General features: G+C 38.4%; 1 protein-coding gene across 1 annotated transcript in view; it reads left to right on the forward strand.

Annotated features, from left to right (window-relative positions):
* The window catches only part of NALCN (sodium leak channel, non-selective), a 231,941-nt gene that overhangs the window by 161,273 nt on the left and 55,965 nt on the right, over positions 1-14,703 (forward strand). The window contains exons 16-17 of the mRNA XM_030450947.1: positions 2,733-2,869; positions 4,561-4,702. Coding sequence (XP_030306807.1) covers positions 2,733-2,869; positions 4,561-4,702 — 279 coding nt within the window. The remainder of the gene's footprint in view (positions 1-2,732; positions 2,870-4,560; positions 4,703-14,703) is intronic.

Here is a 14,703-nt window from a genome sequence, read left to right on the forward strand (position 1 = left end):
TTTTATTTTGGGTATAGCTGTTACATGAAATACTCTGCATCATCACTGCAACATTTCAACATAATCCTGTGCCTTTAAAATATGTGTTTGTCAGACATTAAAAAAAGTTGAAATGTAAAGGCTTTAAGCAGCAATACAAAATAGTTTGTATGTCATGTGGAGCAACAATTACACCCTAAGTGCATAGAGAACTCAGTGAAGATAAATGCCCCATACTCCCTAATATGTAATATTATCTCAGCATGAGTAATTGGAGATATTCTATAGAACTGCTTTTACTTGAGGTTATTTTGAAGCTTATCTTGAATCATTCTCCTGGTTAGACAGGGCAGATCTCTGCCCCCTTGCTTAACTTATGAACTGTACAGTTTCATGCTTCCAAACTCTCTTTGATCTGTTCTGCACTGAGGCCCCAGACAGCATTGCAGTCTATCATACACTTTCTGCTCTGTATACACTGACTTCTGCAAACAGAAGTACATAACTGTAAGAGACATTGGTTGTCCATGCCAAAATCTGCATATTTATACAAGGATTTCTTATTAAAAAGAATACTAGGAGAAACTGGAAATATTTGAGCTTTTTTTCTCTAAAATTTAACCCTTCCCAAAGCTTTTTTTTCAACAGTTCAGTGTTGCAGAAAAGCCCTTTTAGACTATACAATTAATTTTTAGTCAGTGAGGCATTTCTTTCTGTCATGCTCTGGCATTTCAGGGGTTCTGTCTAATTTGAATTTGAAATTATGAGGCACATCCCTCCAGAGGCCTCCCTGAACACTCGGAGATTTCACTGTAAGGATAATAAGCTATTCTCAGCCTTTCTTAATTTTATCCACTCATCCCTACATTTGTGGTATTCTATTATATTCTGAAATAATTTGTTTTCAAATATTTCTTATATCGTTTCCCCTCCTCTTACTTTATTGTCAGTAAGGGTAGATGTAGTGTAAATATTTGGCCCCTTTAAGGTTTCTCTCTGTTCTTTCTCCCTTGCCCCACTCATTTTCTGTAATTTTCCCCTGGTTTTCGTAGCTCACTTCTGCACTATTTTGGCTTGTCAGCGTAAGACTTGCAAAATGGTATTTAGAAGTGAATGCATAGTCAGGTATTGTCTCTCCTAAGCAGCACAGAGAGGAGCTGTGAACTTCTGTAGCATTTTCTAAAACTATATGCCAAAAGAGATTGGTTGTGAGCATAGCCTTTGGTTGGTAATACAATTGGTGCCCAAACTGGCCTTTTGATGCTGTACTGAAGTGCAAGTTCTTGTTTAGTTTCTGCTCTTATTCGTGCTCTAGATTTTTTTTTTTTTTTTTTTGTCTGTTAGTTCCTGCCCTTATTTCTAAATCTGTCCTTTTCCTTGTCCAACATGGTATTTGCAACTCTTCATATTTTAATATCAAGTGAATTTCATTAAGGCCATACTTTCTTCTTTCTAAGGAACATTAACAAAGCAATTAAATAGAACTGGACACAATATAGATTCATACAATATTTGCCTTCTGTTCTGACTCAGTGCTCTACAATTAATCATTAGTCTTTGTTTGTAGCTCTTCAAACAGTTTTCAGTCCCCATGACAACTTCTATCCAACCGAATATGAATTGATTTTCAGTTTAAGCTGTCCTGTGGCAGGAGGTGGTGATGTTGCTGATAGCATGACAGTGCAGCAGAGCAGTGGTTCTTCTATAGCATGCTGTGGAAGCATCCATTTGACTAGGCAGTGAAAATGAAAGTTCAAACTCCTTTTGGCTTCCTGGGCAATTGCCCCGGGTAAAAATCTGTAGCTAATGCCTAACAGCAGTATTCCCTGCAAGTGCTGATGGTGAAAATGTTTTAAAATGTAAGATTCTAATCCTGTGTTCACAAGCAGGTGGGAGAATGGGAATTAAAATAATCTGTTATGTGCATGCTTATTGAAATAGTGTGCAAAACACGTAACTGTTTAAAACAATGTAAAAATAAACCTCTGATTCATTTTGACTTATTGTTTTGTTGCAGTGACACAACTGAATTGCTATGTAAGGTAATCAGAATTCAGGAGTCATATCTTTTTTACTTTATATGATTAGATGTAGCCAGCATCTCTCCACATAGATAGCTGTATATTTACTTAGATATGTGATATTTCATGGAATAACTTTTTGGCTATTTATAAATGCAACATTTGTTATGTGATATGCTGCATCTTAGTATCAGAATATCTGATGTAAATGGATTCTTTTGAGTCCTTTGTTATTACTTATAATACTCATCTAAATGTAATTTTCCTGTTATTTTCATATACTGAGAGCTGGATTCCTTTATAACTGCTGCCTTTAAAAATGCCATGTTCTATTTGAATACTGAAGAGCTGTCAGCACATACAGGAGGATGTGTCTAGTAAGAAAAGATCAAGGGTGTTTATTTGCTTGGTAAAGCATTAGGGATCTGTGAAGAAAACATATAAATAGGCATGTTGAACAGGGAACTAATGTGCTTCGTATTTTAAAATTAAAATTATTAGCAAGCCTTCCATTTTATGACTTTCAATTAAAGGCATTGCATTGTTAGGTATTTGACAGTTTCTAGCACAAGCAGACTAATAAACTCCTGAGTATCAAATTTATCCTCTGTAGTTCTTTGCTGCCATCTTCTGGTTCTTCAAATGATTGCCATTATTTGCTGAAAAACAAGGCTGGGAAATTACTGAGCAAAATTTGACTTTCTATCATTTTTTTCATTTCCTTGTTTTCAGCTAAAGCAAAGTGAAGCAAATGCAGATACAAAAGAGAAGCTTCCATTGCGTCTACGCATCTTTGAAAAGTTCCCTAACAGGCCACAAATGGTGAAAATCTCCAAGCTTCCTTCAGATTTCACAGTTCCAAAAATAAGGTATCGAAATGCTATAAGCTTGTCTGGTGTAATGTAATACCCAAAATATTTAACTGCTTTGCTTGTGGATTAGTCAGATAGTTCAGAAAATCAGAAATGAAACAGAATAACATTGGTGTTGAAAGGATATGATATTTTGGTTTTACTTCATTTTTACCTTTGAAAAAAAAAAATCCTAGCACTCTGTATAATGCATTCATGAAAGCAACTAGAATGACTGAAGCCAACACAATTACAATATGATTGAGAAGTTTGTTGTTTCTCCACTCCCATTTAGATTTTGGAGGCTTGGCTGACACAGACAGCTAGCATCTAATCAATTCTCATGTAGCTCTTTTAAAATAAGGTCAACTGGCAGAAAATCATTAGAGAGGATAACACAGGCCTTCCAATACCAGTTACTCTGTGATGACCTTTTCCTCTCTTTGGATTTGCGTTGTTGCTGCTTTCTTGCAAAGCTTACCTTAACCAAGGGTCAGAGCCTTGTTTGTCTCCTACACCATCAGTTATGGTACAGGGATTCTCAGCATGGTCCCAAAAAAAGCTTACAGAAATCCAGGGACAGCTCTGGGAAATGGAAGCTGTTAAGATGGCTGAAACTGCACAGCCTGGCCAAACAGGTCCTCTGGCCATGCCCATTCCAGTGTACCCACTAAGCCCATGAGAGGAGAGAGGGTGGTGTGAGAGATGGCTGCCCTTACTGTGAGCCTCCTGAGGTTAACTTTGGTTTCATTGAACTCACAAGGAAACTAATGCAACTGGTTTGATGTGTTTGGATCCTCTTAGCTGGAGGAAAGAAGTCGTACTGGTCAGAGTGGTCAGGAAGAATAACCTTCCAAACCTCAAGGAATATGTCATAGATATTTTGCCATTAGTATCAAAATACTGTTTGGTTATATATTGAGGGCAATCTTCCCCTTGTTTCTGTCTTTTTTGGTGTTTCTCCTTGGCTGTGGTTTTCCCAGCATACTCAAGATAAACGTGAGCAAGCTGACTACTGAAACAGACTTTGAACTATCACTAGCAAAATTTATCTTTAAATCTGAAGCTATTGTACTGTGTAGAACTATCTGCCCACACGAAAATTTGTTTTGACAGTCAATTTACACTGAAATAGCGCAACTGTGCTAAACTTAAAGCAAGATAGAGGTGCATTTGTTGTAAACAGAAACACTTGTACATTTTAACCATGGCATATGTGAGGCACAGAACTGCTGAAAAGCCTTAATGCTGGCATTCAAAGCAGCTATATGAACAGATGTTGTTTGAAATCTTGAAAAAGAATTTCTTGCAGAGAGTATGTTTTCTTTGGATTACATCAGTGTTTGATTTACACTGGCGTAAAAACTCCCTGTTTAATGAGCTCAAAAGAGCTGAAAACTGCAAAAGGCACTTCAAATATTTAGCACTTTTAATTGGTAAATAAATATATAAAAGAATTATTATTATTATTATATGGAATAAAAGCTACACGCAAGCTACTCACCTCTCAATTCAGATATGGATTTCTTTAATAAATTAAATTTTATCAGTTGTTTCAGCACTCTGTCCATTTATACTTTTACAACCCAGAACAACTCTTTCTTGGCTTGCCCATCTTATCACTAATGGATTGTGACAAGACATAAAGAGAACATATATTAACTCTTCCTCCCTTTTAAATCCATCAATATCTTCTGTTTATTCACAAGGGAAAGTTTTATGAAGCAGTTTATTGATCGCCAGCAACAAGATACCAGCTGTTTACTGCGAAGACTTCCTTCAGCATCTTCTTCCTCATGTGACCACTCTAAAAGATCAGCAATTGAAGAAAACAAATATATTGATCAAAAGGTAAATCAAGAGTACAGGGCAGAATATGTGTTCTCTTTAGTATCACAAGGAAAGACCTCAGATTGCTTGGTTTGTCATAAAAGTAACACAGGCTGGTATGATTGAACAGGATGAAAGACTATAGCTAATTTAGCTTAAAAGAGACATCACAGCAGATCCTCATTTGTTTTAACTTTTCTTATTGCCTCTGACTTCAAAATTCAGGATTTGATACATAATTTTGTTCAATGCATCCTTCTTATGAAGCTATGTTTTAAAGTAGGCTTGCTGTTAATTGCTAAGAAGCTAGCGGAAAATTATAATTATGAATATCACATTGGACTTTTGAATCTCTTATTACTGTTGCAACTTTGAAGATACACTTCACTGAAGCACATTCTCTGTGTAACCACTAGAGATGAATAAAAATTTAAGATTTATTCAAATTACTTAGAGGACATTAACCTCTCTGTAGGCCTGGAAATCACTAGAAAACAAATGCTGAACATATGTAGTAAGATCCATTATGTTAAATGTTGCTGGCCTCCAAGGCTGATAGGCATGAATGGTTAGTTTTGAAAAAATATCAGGAGTGCTTGGAATGATGGTGGTGATGCAGTGTAAGTAAATGTGTAGGACTTCTGGCACCTTGCAAATCCACAGGAGCAGAAGTAAATCTTCATGTGTATCATGGAAGACAGTGGCTTGTCAGATTTCTGGTGGCATCAACACTGGTGCTGCATCTTGATCAAAAGTAATATTAACTTATTGGTGAGTTTTTAACAAACAAAAGAGAAGTTCATTCTGCATTCATAACAGGGTGCTGTAATCCTGTTTGAATGTTAACATCAAGCGTTTGTAAATACATTTTAAGTTACAGAATCACAGACAAGGAAAAGTAAGTGTCCTTATTGTACTTTCATGGTATAACTGGTTTTTCTAGTATGCTGTTTGCAAGTGAGACTTAGGACAGTATTCACAGAGCTATAAAAGGAATAAAAGCTGGGGGAAAGCATACTCTTCTAATAATGGATTAAAAGAGATAATTTGCAAACTACTGCTGATTTACATCCCTATTTTAGTACAAGAACCCATTCCTGTGGTTGTTGTATTCTATAGCATCTGTAAGCTAAAGCTGAACAGCATGGCCTGAGAGGGAGGTCTGTGGTAAAATCTTATTTATCAGACAGGAAGATCATAGGAAGGAATCGACCCTAAATGGACATCATCTACTCTAACAAGCACAGCAGAAAAATTGGATAAGTTATTAAATGACAAGCCTAGGGGTCAGCAGCACTATGCCAGGTACCACTAATGATGGACCTCAAACACTGTGTCAGAGAAACCAGAGTACATTTTTCCCATGTGATGAAGAGATGAATAGAGGTCTGAAACTTCTCCCAGCCACATAGCTAAGGCCATAATATGCAATGCAGAGCTGTGCAGTGACTCAGTAGATCTGTTTATGTTAATATATTAAGTTGCAATATTAATTCCTTCTGTCTGCTGTTCACAAAAGGGAATCCTTACTGTGTTTGAAGATAGAAGAATACATGGTACATAGAATCATAGAATCATAGAATCATAGAATTGGCTGGGTTGGAAGGGACCTCAGAGATCATCGAGTCCAACCCTTGAACCACCGTTGCGGTTGCTAGACCATGGCACTGAGTACCACATCCAGTCTTTTTTTAAATATCTCCAGGGACGGAGAATCCACCACTTCCCTGGGCAGCCCATTCCAATGACGGATCACTCTTTCCGTAAAGAAATTCTTTCTAATATCTAGCCTAAACTTCCCCTGGCACAACTTAAGTCCATGCCCTCTTGTCTTGTTGAAAGTTGTTTGGTAAAAGAGCCCAACCCCCACCTGGCTACACCCTCCTTTCAGGTAGTTGTAGAGAGCGATGAGGTCTCCCCTGAGCCGCCTCTTCTTTAGGCTGAACAACCCCAGTTCTCTCAGCCTCTCCTCGTAGGGTCTATGCTCGAGTCCCTTCACCAGCCTGGTTGCCCTTCTTTGGACCTGCTCCAGAACCTCGATATCCTTCCTGAACTGGGGGGCCCAGAACTGGACACAGTACTCAAGGTGTGGCCTCACGAGGGCTGAGTACAGGGGCAGAATCACTTCCTTGGACCTGCTGGCAATGCTGTTCCGGATACAGGCCAGGATGCCATTGGCTTTCTTGGCCACCTGGGCACACTGCTGGCTCATGTTCAGCTTCTTGTCGATCCAGACTCCCAGGTCCTTTTCTGCCTGGCTGCTCTCCAGCCACTCTGTCCCCAGCCTGTAGCGCTGCATGAGGTTGTTGTGGCCAAAGTGCAGGACCCGGCACTTGGCCGTGTTAAACCTCATCCCGTTGGAATCAGCCCAACTCTCCAGTCTGTCCAGGTCCCTCTGCAGAGCCCTCCTGCCTTCTAGTTGATCAACACTCCCCCCCAGCTTAGTGTCGTCTGCGAATTATTCAATGAGATCTTGCTATATGAAAAGAGAATGCTGCATTCTTTTCAAATTTTCACGGCCCTCCAAGAGCAGATATGCACGATCTGACTTTCATTTTTCAATTGAAATAAGTGTTTGCAGCTCAGTTTTGCACTATTCAACCTGCTTTAAGCACATGCTTTTGAATCCCCACACCTAAAGTGTAGAATCAGTGATGGGTAATATTTCTGACAAATGTAGCTGAAAACAAGGTTTTTACACATTCCTATTAAGAAAGAGAAAGGGCTAGGAAGGATTTTGTGAAAGTAATTACTCTGGCTTTCTATAGTTACTGTTGTCATGGCAACCTCACTTTTGTATGAATAAATCTTCTTTAAAATGTCTTGTCCTTAAAGCAAGCTTGGAATGACTGGTTGCACTTAAATTCAAACCTTGCATGTAGATTTTCTTTGTAAAAAGAGAAACCTGACCAAAGATTTTAATGATCCCAGAGCTTAGTAGAGTACTGCTCTTCTTGGTAGTAGTGTGATGGCTTCAGAAACTTTTAGCTTTTTTTTTTTTTTTTTTTTTTTTTTTTTGGCATTCTTTGGTAGTTGATGAAAAAAAATAGGATGGAATCAAAAAGCAAGATGTGATTTCGTACTTCTTTTGTGATGCTTGAATTGTGGCTAGTTCCTCCACTTTCTCCTGGAATTATGTCAGTATTTCTGCATTACACACCTGCTGGAGTGATTGGAAGAACTTAATACATACATTAACTTATTTTAACTTCAGCAACATTATTTTTTCTTTCTCTAAAAATCTGCCACTATATATAGAGAGTGGTTTGTGTTCAAAATCAGTCTGAACAATAATTTGTGATGATCAATGAAGCAAATAATTTTTTTCCTTATCTAATGAGTATAATAAGTCTTTGTAGTCTTGTAATTAACCACTTCATTGAAAGAAAGTTTTAAGATAAAAGGGGAATCATTTTTCATTGCATTCTTTCTCATTTTATGGTATTTTGTCTTCTCAAATAATTGAAAAAAAATGTATTCATATGTATTACCATATACTATGACATCCATTAATTTGAATTTATTTTTATCTATGCCAAGTCTAGATAACAGCCTTGGAAACCAGATTTCTTTGTTGTTCTCCTTTTTCCTAGCCAAGTCTTTGAGCTCTGGAATTTTTTCCAGTTCTTTCAAATTTCTAAACTATTAATGAAGTAATAAACTGACCAAACACTAACTTATAAGAAAAATCCCTTTTAGATACCTAAATACCTTTACCCTTTATACATCTCCTAAGAGTTCACTCTCAATGTGTGGAGTCTGAGTGGTTGTGTGGAGACAGACAGTGCCATGTTCATTCTTTTACATTCAATGCCCATAGCACCTGGGCTATCTGAGTTATGGATGCTTGATAGGCAACTTATCATGATGCTTTGCTGGAGTTTTTTATGATTATTTGTAGTTTTGTGTGCAAGACTGGAATACCTTGGGGTTCTCTGAATTTAACACGACAGGAACTGCAGGTTCGTCATTCCTTGCTCTCTGCTTGAGGTGCTGGTGAAGAAATTCTCTAAAACCCACTGATCTTGCCACAGATCTCCTCCTCCACTGCATTCTAAGCTGTTCTATCCAGATGTGGTCTGCAGGGCATGAGTTGAAGGGCTCTGCATATAATTATAGAAAGCAGGACTGTCAAGTTTGTTGAGGATACCCCTGTTGAAGTACAAAGTGCCATGAAGATACTTCCTGGTGAAGAAGGAGGACTGCTTAGAAAAAGTGCAAGTATAAGGATGCAGTGCCATTAATGGCTAAAATATCTTAGAAAGGGTTAATCAATGAAAAGAAGGAGTTGAAGTATGAAAGAAACATTGTAGATCTGTGTGAAGAGGCACTTAAAGTCAGAGAGGGAAGTGATTTTTGTACTTCCACATTTGCATGAAAACTTTTCACAGTATGCTGGGAATTTCTGTAGATAACCAGTATTTCAGTAAATTGATTGACAGAAGAACTGTATAAAATATGAAACATAATTTTTGTGTGAGTGGGTGGATGAGAAGAAAGTAAGTTGGCAGAAGATGAGGACATCTCACTCTGGTGTCTGCCACAGAAACTTGAGGGACAGTCACAGCAAGTTTCAGGGGGCATAGAACCAAATAAGCTGTAAGATTACAAACTGTGTCCAGCAAAATACAATCAAGTGGGATGTTGGGCACCAGCTTCCTAATTTCAAGACTAGAATCAGAGGGGCACAGAAACACCTTAGAGTTCTTTCATAAAAGACATAGAACTTTTAGCAAGCCTTGCAGAAAATTGTTGTGAACAGGTGACTTATCTCTGGCCACACAACACAGCACACAGCTGTTAAACTGAAGTTCAAAACAGGCTCTTGGGATGAACTTTGAAAATACCTATGGCTCCATATGTTCAGATATCCAGGTGCATATATGCAGCAGTAGCACAGCAAGAGTGAATTACAAAAGAAGACATAAGAGCACTTAATATATCCATGTCTTTTATAGTTCAGACTTCGAGCATCTCCCGTTTAATTGAAGGAATATAAGCAAGCCAGCCCTCTTATTTCTGAATTTGTAAGAGGAATTGGATAGTAGCAAACATATTTTCTCTTTTCTCTCCCCTTTATCATCCTAGTTCCCTCTTTTTTATTTCCCACATATGAGTTTTGGTTTTTTGCTCTGCAAGCAATGAAGTTAGTAGCCATTCCTTTTTCCTGTGAGAGAAAGGTTCCATCATTCAGATCTAGCTTCTGTGAAAACTCAACACACTATATCCTATCCCACTGATTTCTTAGTTATAGCAGAGTATACCTGTATGACAGGAGATCATAGTCAGAAGTTGAGAGCTTACCTCAGAGGCAGCCAGAGCCATTACCATGGAGGACTATGAATATTAAGCAGCAGAGCTCATGCTGGATTCTGCATTCTTTGCAGAGTCAGAGCACCAAGGTGGGATGTTCATGATGACCTGTGTTGACTTACAAGTGGATGGCTGAGTTTTGCACCCACTTTTTGGGGGCTGCTTGCCTTCATTCTCAGATATGATCCTTCTGATACCCATTAAAGTTAGGTGGAATGGAACACAAGCATCAGCTCTCTTCTGAGCCTCATCCTGGAAGGGCCTCACTACTTCTTCGCAGATCAACACCCTTTGGTTTATGTAGAAATCTTTATCTCTTGTCACCTCAGGAAAAGTTTAGGATTTTATCTGTTCTCAATTTCACACACAAATTCAACATGCAGGATTGCCCACAACTTCTAACACTTCTTTGGTTAACATCAGAGATACTGCAGTTACCAGCTGCTGAGACATGCCATGTATTCTTGATAAGATGTTTTTTATTTAATCTGGCAATTTGTTCTGGTGTGTCTTTTTCTGATCTGTGCTCAACTTATTTCATGAGCTGTTCTGTTCCTTGCAAGAAGAACCACCTGTATTTTGAGAGTGTTCTGTAAGGACTTTTGCTTGCAGAATGTGCTCACAATTGTGAAAACCAAAATAGTCTAAGGCATAGCTTTTAGTACAGAAGACAGTCTCCCAAGGTATCTCTCAGAAATCATCATCAGGCATGAAGACATACTCATAAACTTTATCTGTGCTTTTTCTTTCTTAGAAAAGAACCCTGGGTAGAAATTTATTCACGACTTGTCATTTCCAGAATTTTTTTATTGTAATAAACTTCTGTCCCAAGTTAATAAACCTCCTCTGAACTTTATTTTGGGCATTCTATTTTGCAAAGAAGAATATTGGCACAAGAAGTACAATGCATTCTGTTGTGTTCCTGGTTATTCTTTAATTTGGAGAATTATTTTATCACATTACTTTTCAGTGTAGCAGAAACTAATGAGGTTTAATTGCACATTAACTGAAGGTAGATAAGATTATTTAATCTAAAATACTAATTAATACTACATATTTTTTCTGAAGTCATTCTTGCAGAACTTTGTACATAAGTATCAACAAAAATCATTCCAATTTTATCTTACTTTCCTCTCACTGAGTATTTTAGTGAAACTGTGTCTTTCAGATTCTGTTTCCATATACTGCCTGTGAACTAAATACAGACAAATGTTTCAGGCTTATCTATTTATGTCATTCACAGGATATTGTCAAAGTCTGTCTAGCTATATCATCCAGAAAAGTCATTAAAACTGGAACGAGGATGGCTTCTGAATACAGCATTTTCTTTCTAATTAGTCTTGATTTTCAAAGGTGATTTTTGTCCCAGGTCTCTTCTCATCAGATGAAATTAATATAAGTAAATGATGCATTGTATTTCTGGTTTTCTGAAAATTAATCAGGAGACCAAAGTTCAACCTGAGTCAGCAATGTGAAATTGCATCCCAGAAAGCCAACTGCATCCTGGGATGCATCAAAAGAAGTGTGGCCAGGAGGTCAAGCGAGATGATTCTCCCCTCACTGCTCTCATGGGACCCTACCTGGAGTGCTGTGTCCAGCTCTGGGGCCCCCAGCATAGGAAGGTCATGGAGGTGTTGGAACGAGTCTAGAAGAGGGCCACAGAGATGATCAGAGGGCTGAAGCACCTCTCCTATGAAGATATTCTGAGAAAGTTGGGATTGTTCTGCCTTGAGAAGAGAAGGCTCTGGAAAGACCTTGTATCGGCTTACCAGTACCTGGAGGGGACTACAGGAAACGTGGGGGGGGTCTGTTTGCAAGGGCATGTAATGATATGACAAGGAGTAATGGTTTTAAGCTGGAACAGGGTAGATTATATTAGACATTAGGAAAAAATGTTTTACTGTGAGGGTGGTGGGACACTAGAAAAGATTGCTAATGGAAGTTGTGACTGCCCCCTCCCTGGAAGTGTTCAAGGCCAGGTTGGATGGAGCTTTGAGCTGCCTGGTCTAGTGGAAGCTGTCCCTACCCATCCAGGGCGGCTGGAACTAGATGATCTTTAAGGTCCCTTCCAACCCAAAACATTCTCTGATTCTATGATTCTATGATTCTATGATCTTTAATTTTTTAAGGATTTTATTTATTTTCAGAAAAAAATGAATATGTAAAAATGTCCCTATGTCCTTGTGTCTAAATAATCAATTTATAGAAAACGACACTTTTCTCATTAAGCATTTTACCATATACACATTTAAGCTAGTAGTGTTTAGTCTTTGTGACCATGTTTGCCTTCAGACCAGAGAGGACAGAACTGCAATATTAACAAAATTGGGGATGGTTTTGGTCTGTCTCTGGTTTCTAATGATTTAGAATTGTTTTTTCACATATGCCTCTATGTAGTATGTTCAAAATTCTGTCCACAGAAGACCAATGTTCAATTATATTTTGAAACAAAAGAGCCTGCAGACTGGATACTTTGACTTTTTCGGAGTTCTGTAATTCAGCACCTGTTTCAGTCATAAACTATGTACTTCATCAGTTTTCTGCTAGAAGATTTCACGGGTTTGATACAAAGTCTGTGAAGATGCATTAAAACACAAGGGGCAGATTATACACTTCCTATTTCCTCAATCAAACAAAATTCGGACAAAAAAATTAGGGCTTCTGTATTTTAATAGAAAAGAGCATGCATTAGTTTGGACTGAAGAGAGAGGCAATGAAGGGCTGGTTTCAGGAAAGCCCTTCTATTTCAGCTTTGTACTTTCCCTTTCCCTGCTTCTACTGAGGAATCCAGATCTCCTCCAGGCCTTCTGGTCTCCCTGGAACAGGTTGCCTAGAAAGGTTGTAGATGCCCCATCATTGAAATTGTTCTGTGTCAGGTGGGATGGGGCTTCGAGCTACATGATCTAGTTGAAACCCCTGCTCATTGCAGAGGGGTTGAACTAGATGGTCTTCAAAATTGTGCTTTGAACCCAGCTATTCTATGATTCTATGAAAAAACTACCTGAAAGTAAAAAAATAACAAACAACCCTCACATATGCTAAAGGGAAAGCCCCAGCAATAGTATGAAAAGAAACAGAAGAGACAGTTCCTTCTCCCTACCTGGAGCTGCTCCCCCATGCATCTGAGGTGCACTATTATCATCCCCTTTAAATCATTGTGAGTTTTATGACTATGTTAATATTGGCCTTGTCTACATTCTCAAACTTAATTGAAAAAGGTTCTTGGTCATGAAATAACATGCATATTTTCCAGACCAGTAGTCATCTAATTAGAAGAACATGGCTTTCCTTAAAAGACCCGCAGCAATCAAGGCCTACAAAAGGAATTAAGGGTATTTCAGGTCAATGACTCCCAAGATTTGAGAGATTATGTCCACTTTTCATTCTAGATATCTGATGAAAAGGAACAGCCCTTGACTCCTTTTGGCCCTTACCTGATGCTAGACCACTTTCCTGACTGTTTAGAGAGCCTGTTTCTTACACAGGACAAGCTTGCCAAGATTTCTGAAGTTAAATGAAAATAGTTCTGCTTTGAGAAAAGGGAATGGATTATGTGATCTCTAGAAGTCCCTTGTAATTGCATCCTTTTATGAGTCTGTTGGCATTAAGCAACATTTTCAAAAGAGCTTAAGGAATTCCACACGGATTTCTATAGGCTTTAATCACCTAACCTGCTTAAATTCTTTTTAACATTTTGTTAGGTGCCTACCAACAACTTTCAGTCTGGCCTTCCATCACTCTTCCTATTTTTATCACATTCATTTTGCTAGAGTCTAAAGAGGCATTGCAGAATGCTTTGGAAAAAAAAATAATATATGCATTTGAGGGGGCCAGAAATATCTTATGTTTAATGGAATGCTCAAGCTTTGAACAAATCCTCCCCAAATGTATCCTTGCTGTGTCTTAAAAATCACTCAAAAGATGACTTAAAAATCCCTAAGATACTGCTTATCCTACTGACTCCTTATATTTTCCCTAGAAGTTGCACACATTTAAATAATTATATAATCAGTAAAAATCTGTTCATTCTACCACTCTACATGAAAATTCAACTGGTACCCAACAAATTGCAAAATGAAACAGAAGCTTTGGATGACTTTTTCTTTCCTTGCTTGGAATTCCTGGCATAGTACTGGAGACTTCCCATTTGGTCCTGCAGTTGCCTGTAGAAGATTGCTTAGTACTAAGCTAAAATCCATAGAATCATAGAATCATGGAATTGGCTGGGTTGGAAGGGACCTCAGAGATCATCAAGTCCAACCCTTGATCCACTACCGCTGCAGTTACCAGAGCATGGCACTGAGTGCCACATCCAATCTCTTTTTAAATATCTCCAGGGATGGAGAATCCACTACTTCCCTGGGCAGCCCATTCCAATGTCTGATCACCCTCTTCATAAAGAAATTCTTTCTAATATCTAACCTAAACTTCCCCTGGCACAACTTAAGACCATGCCCTCTTGTCTTGTTGAAAGTCGTCTGGGAGAAGAGACCAACCCCCACCCGGCTCCAACCTCCTTTCAGGGAGTTGTAGAGAGTGATGAGGTCTCCCCTGAGCCTCCTCTTCTCCAGGCTGAACAGCCCCAGCTCCCTCAGCCTCTTCTCATAGGGTCTGTGCTGGAGTCCTTTCACCAGCCTGGTTGCCCTCCTATAACACCAGAAATTCCTTAGAAAAATACATTGCATGCAATTATTTTTTTTTCTATTTTT

The sequence above is a fragment of the Calypte anna genome, chromosome 1 (assembly GCF_003957555.1).
Source record: "Calypte anna isolate BGI_N300 chromosome 1, bCalAnn1_v1.p, whole genome shotgun sequence".
In the NCBI taxonomy this organism is placed as follows: domain Eukaryota; kingdom Metazoa; phylum Chordata; class Aves; order Apodiformes; family Trochilidae; genus Calypte; species Calypte anna.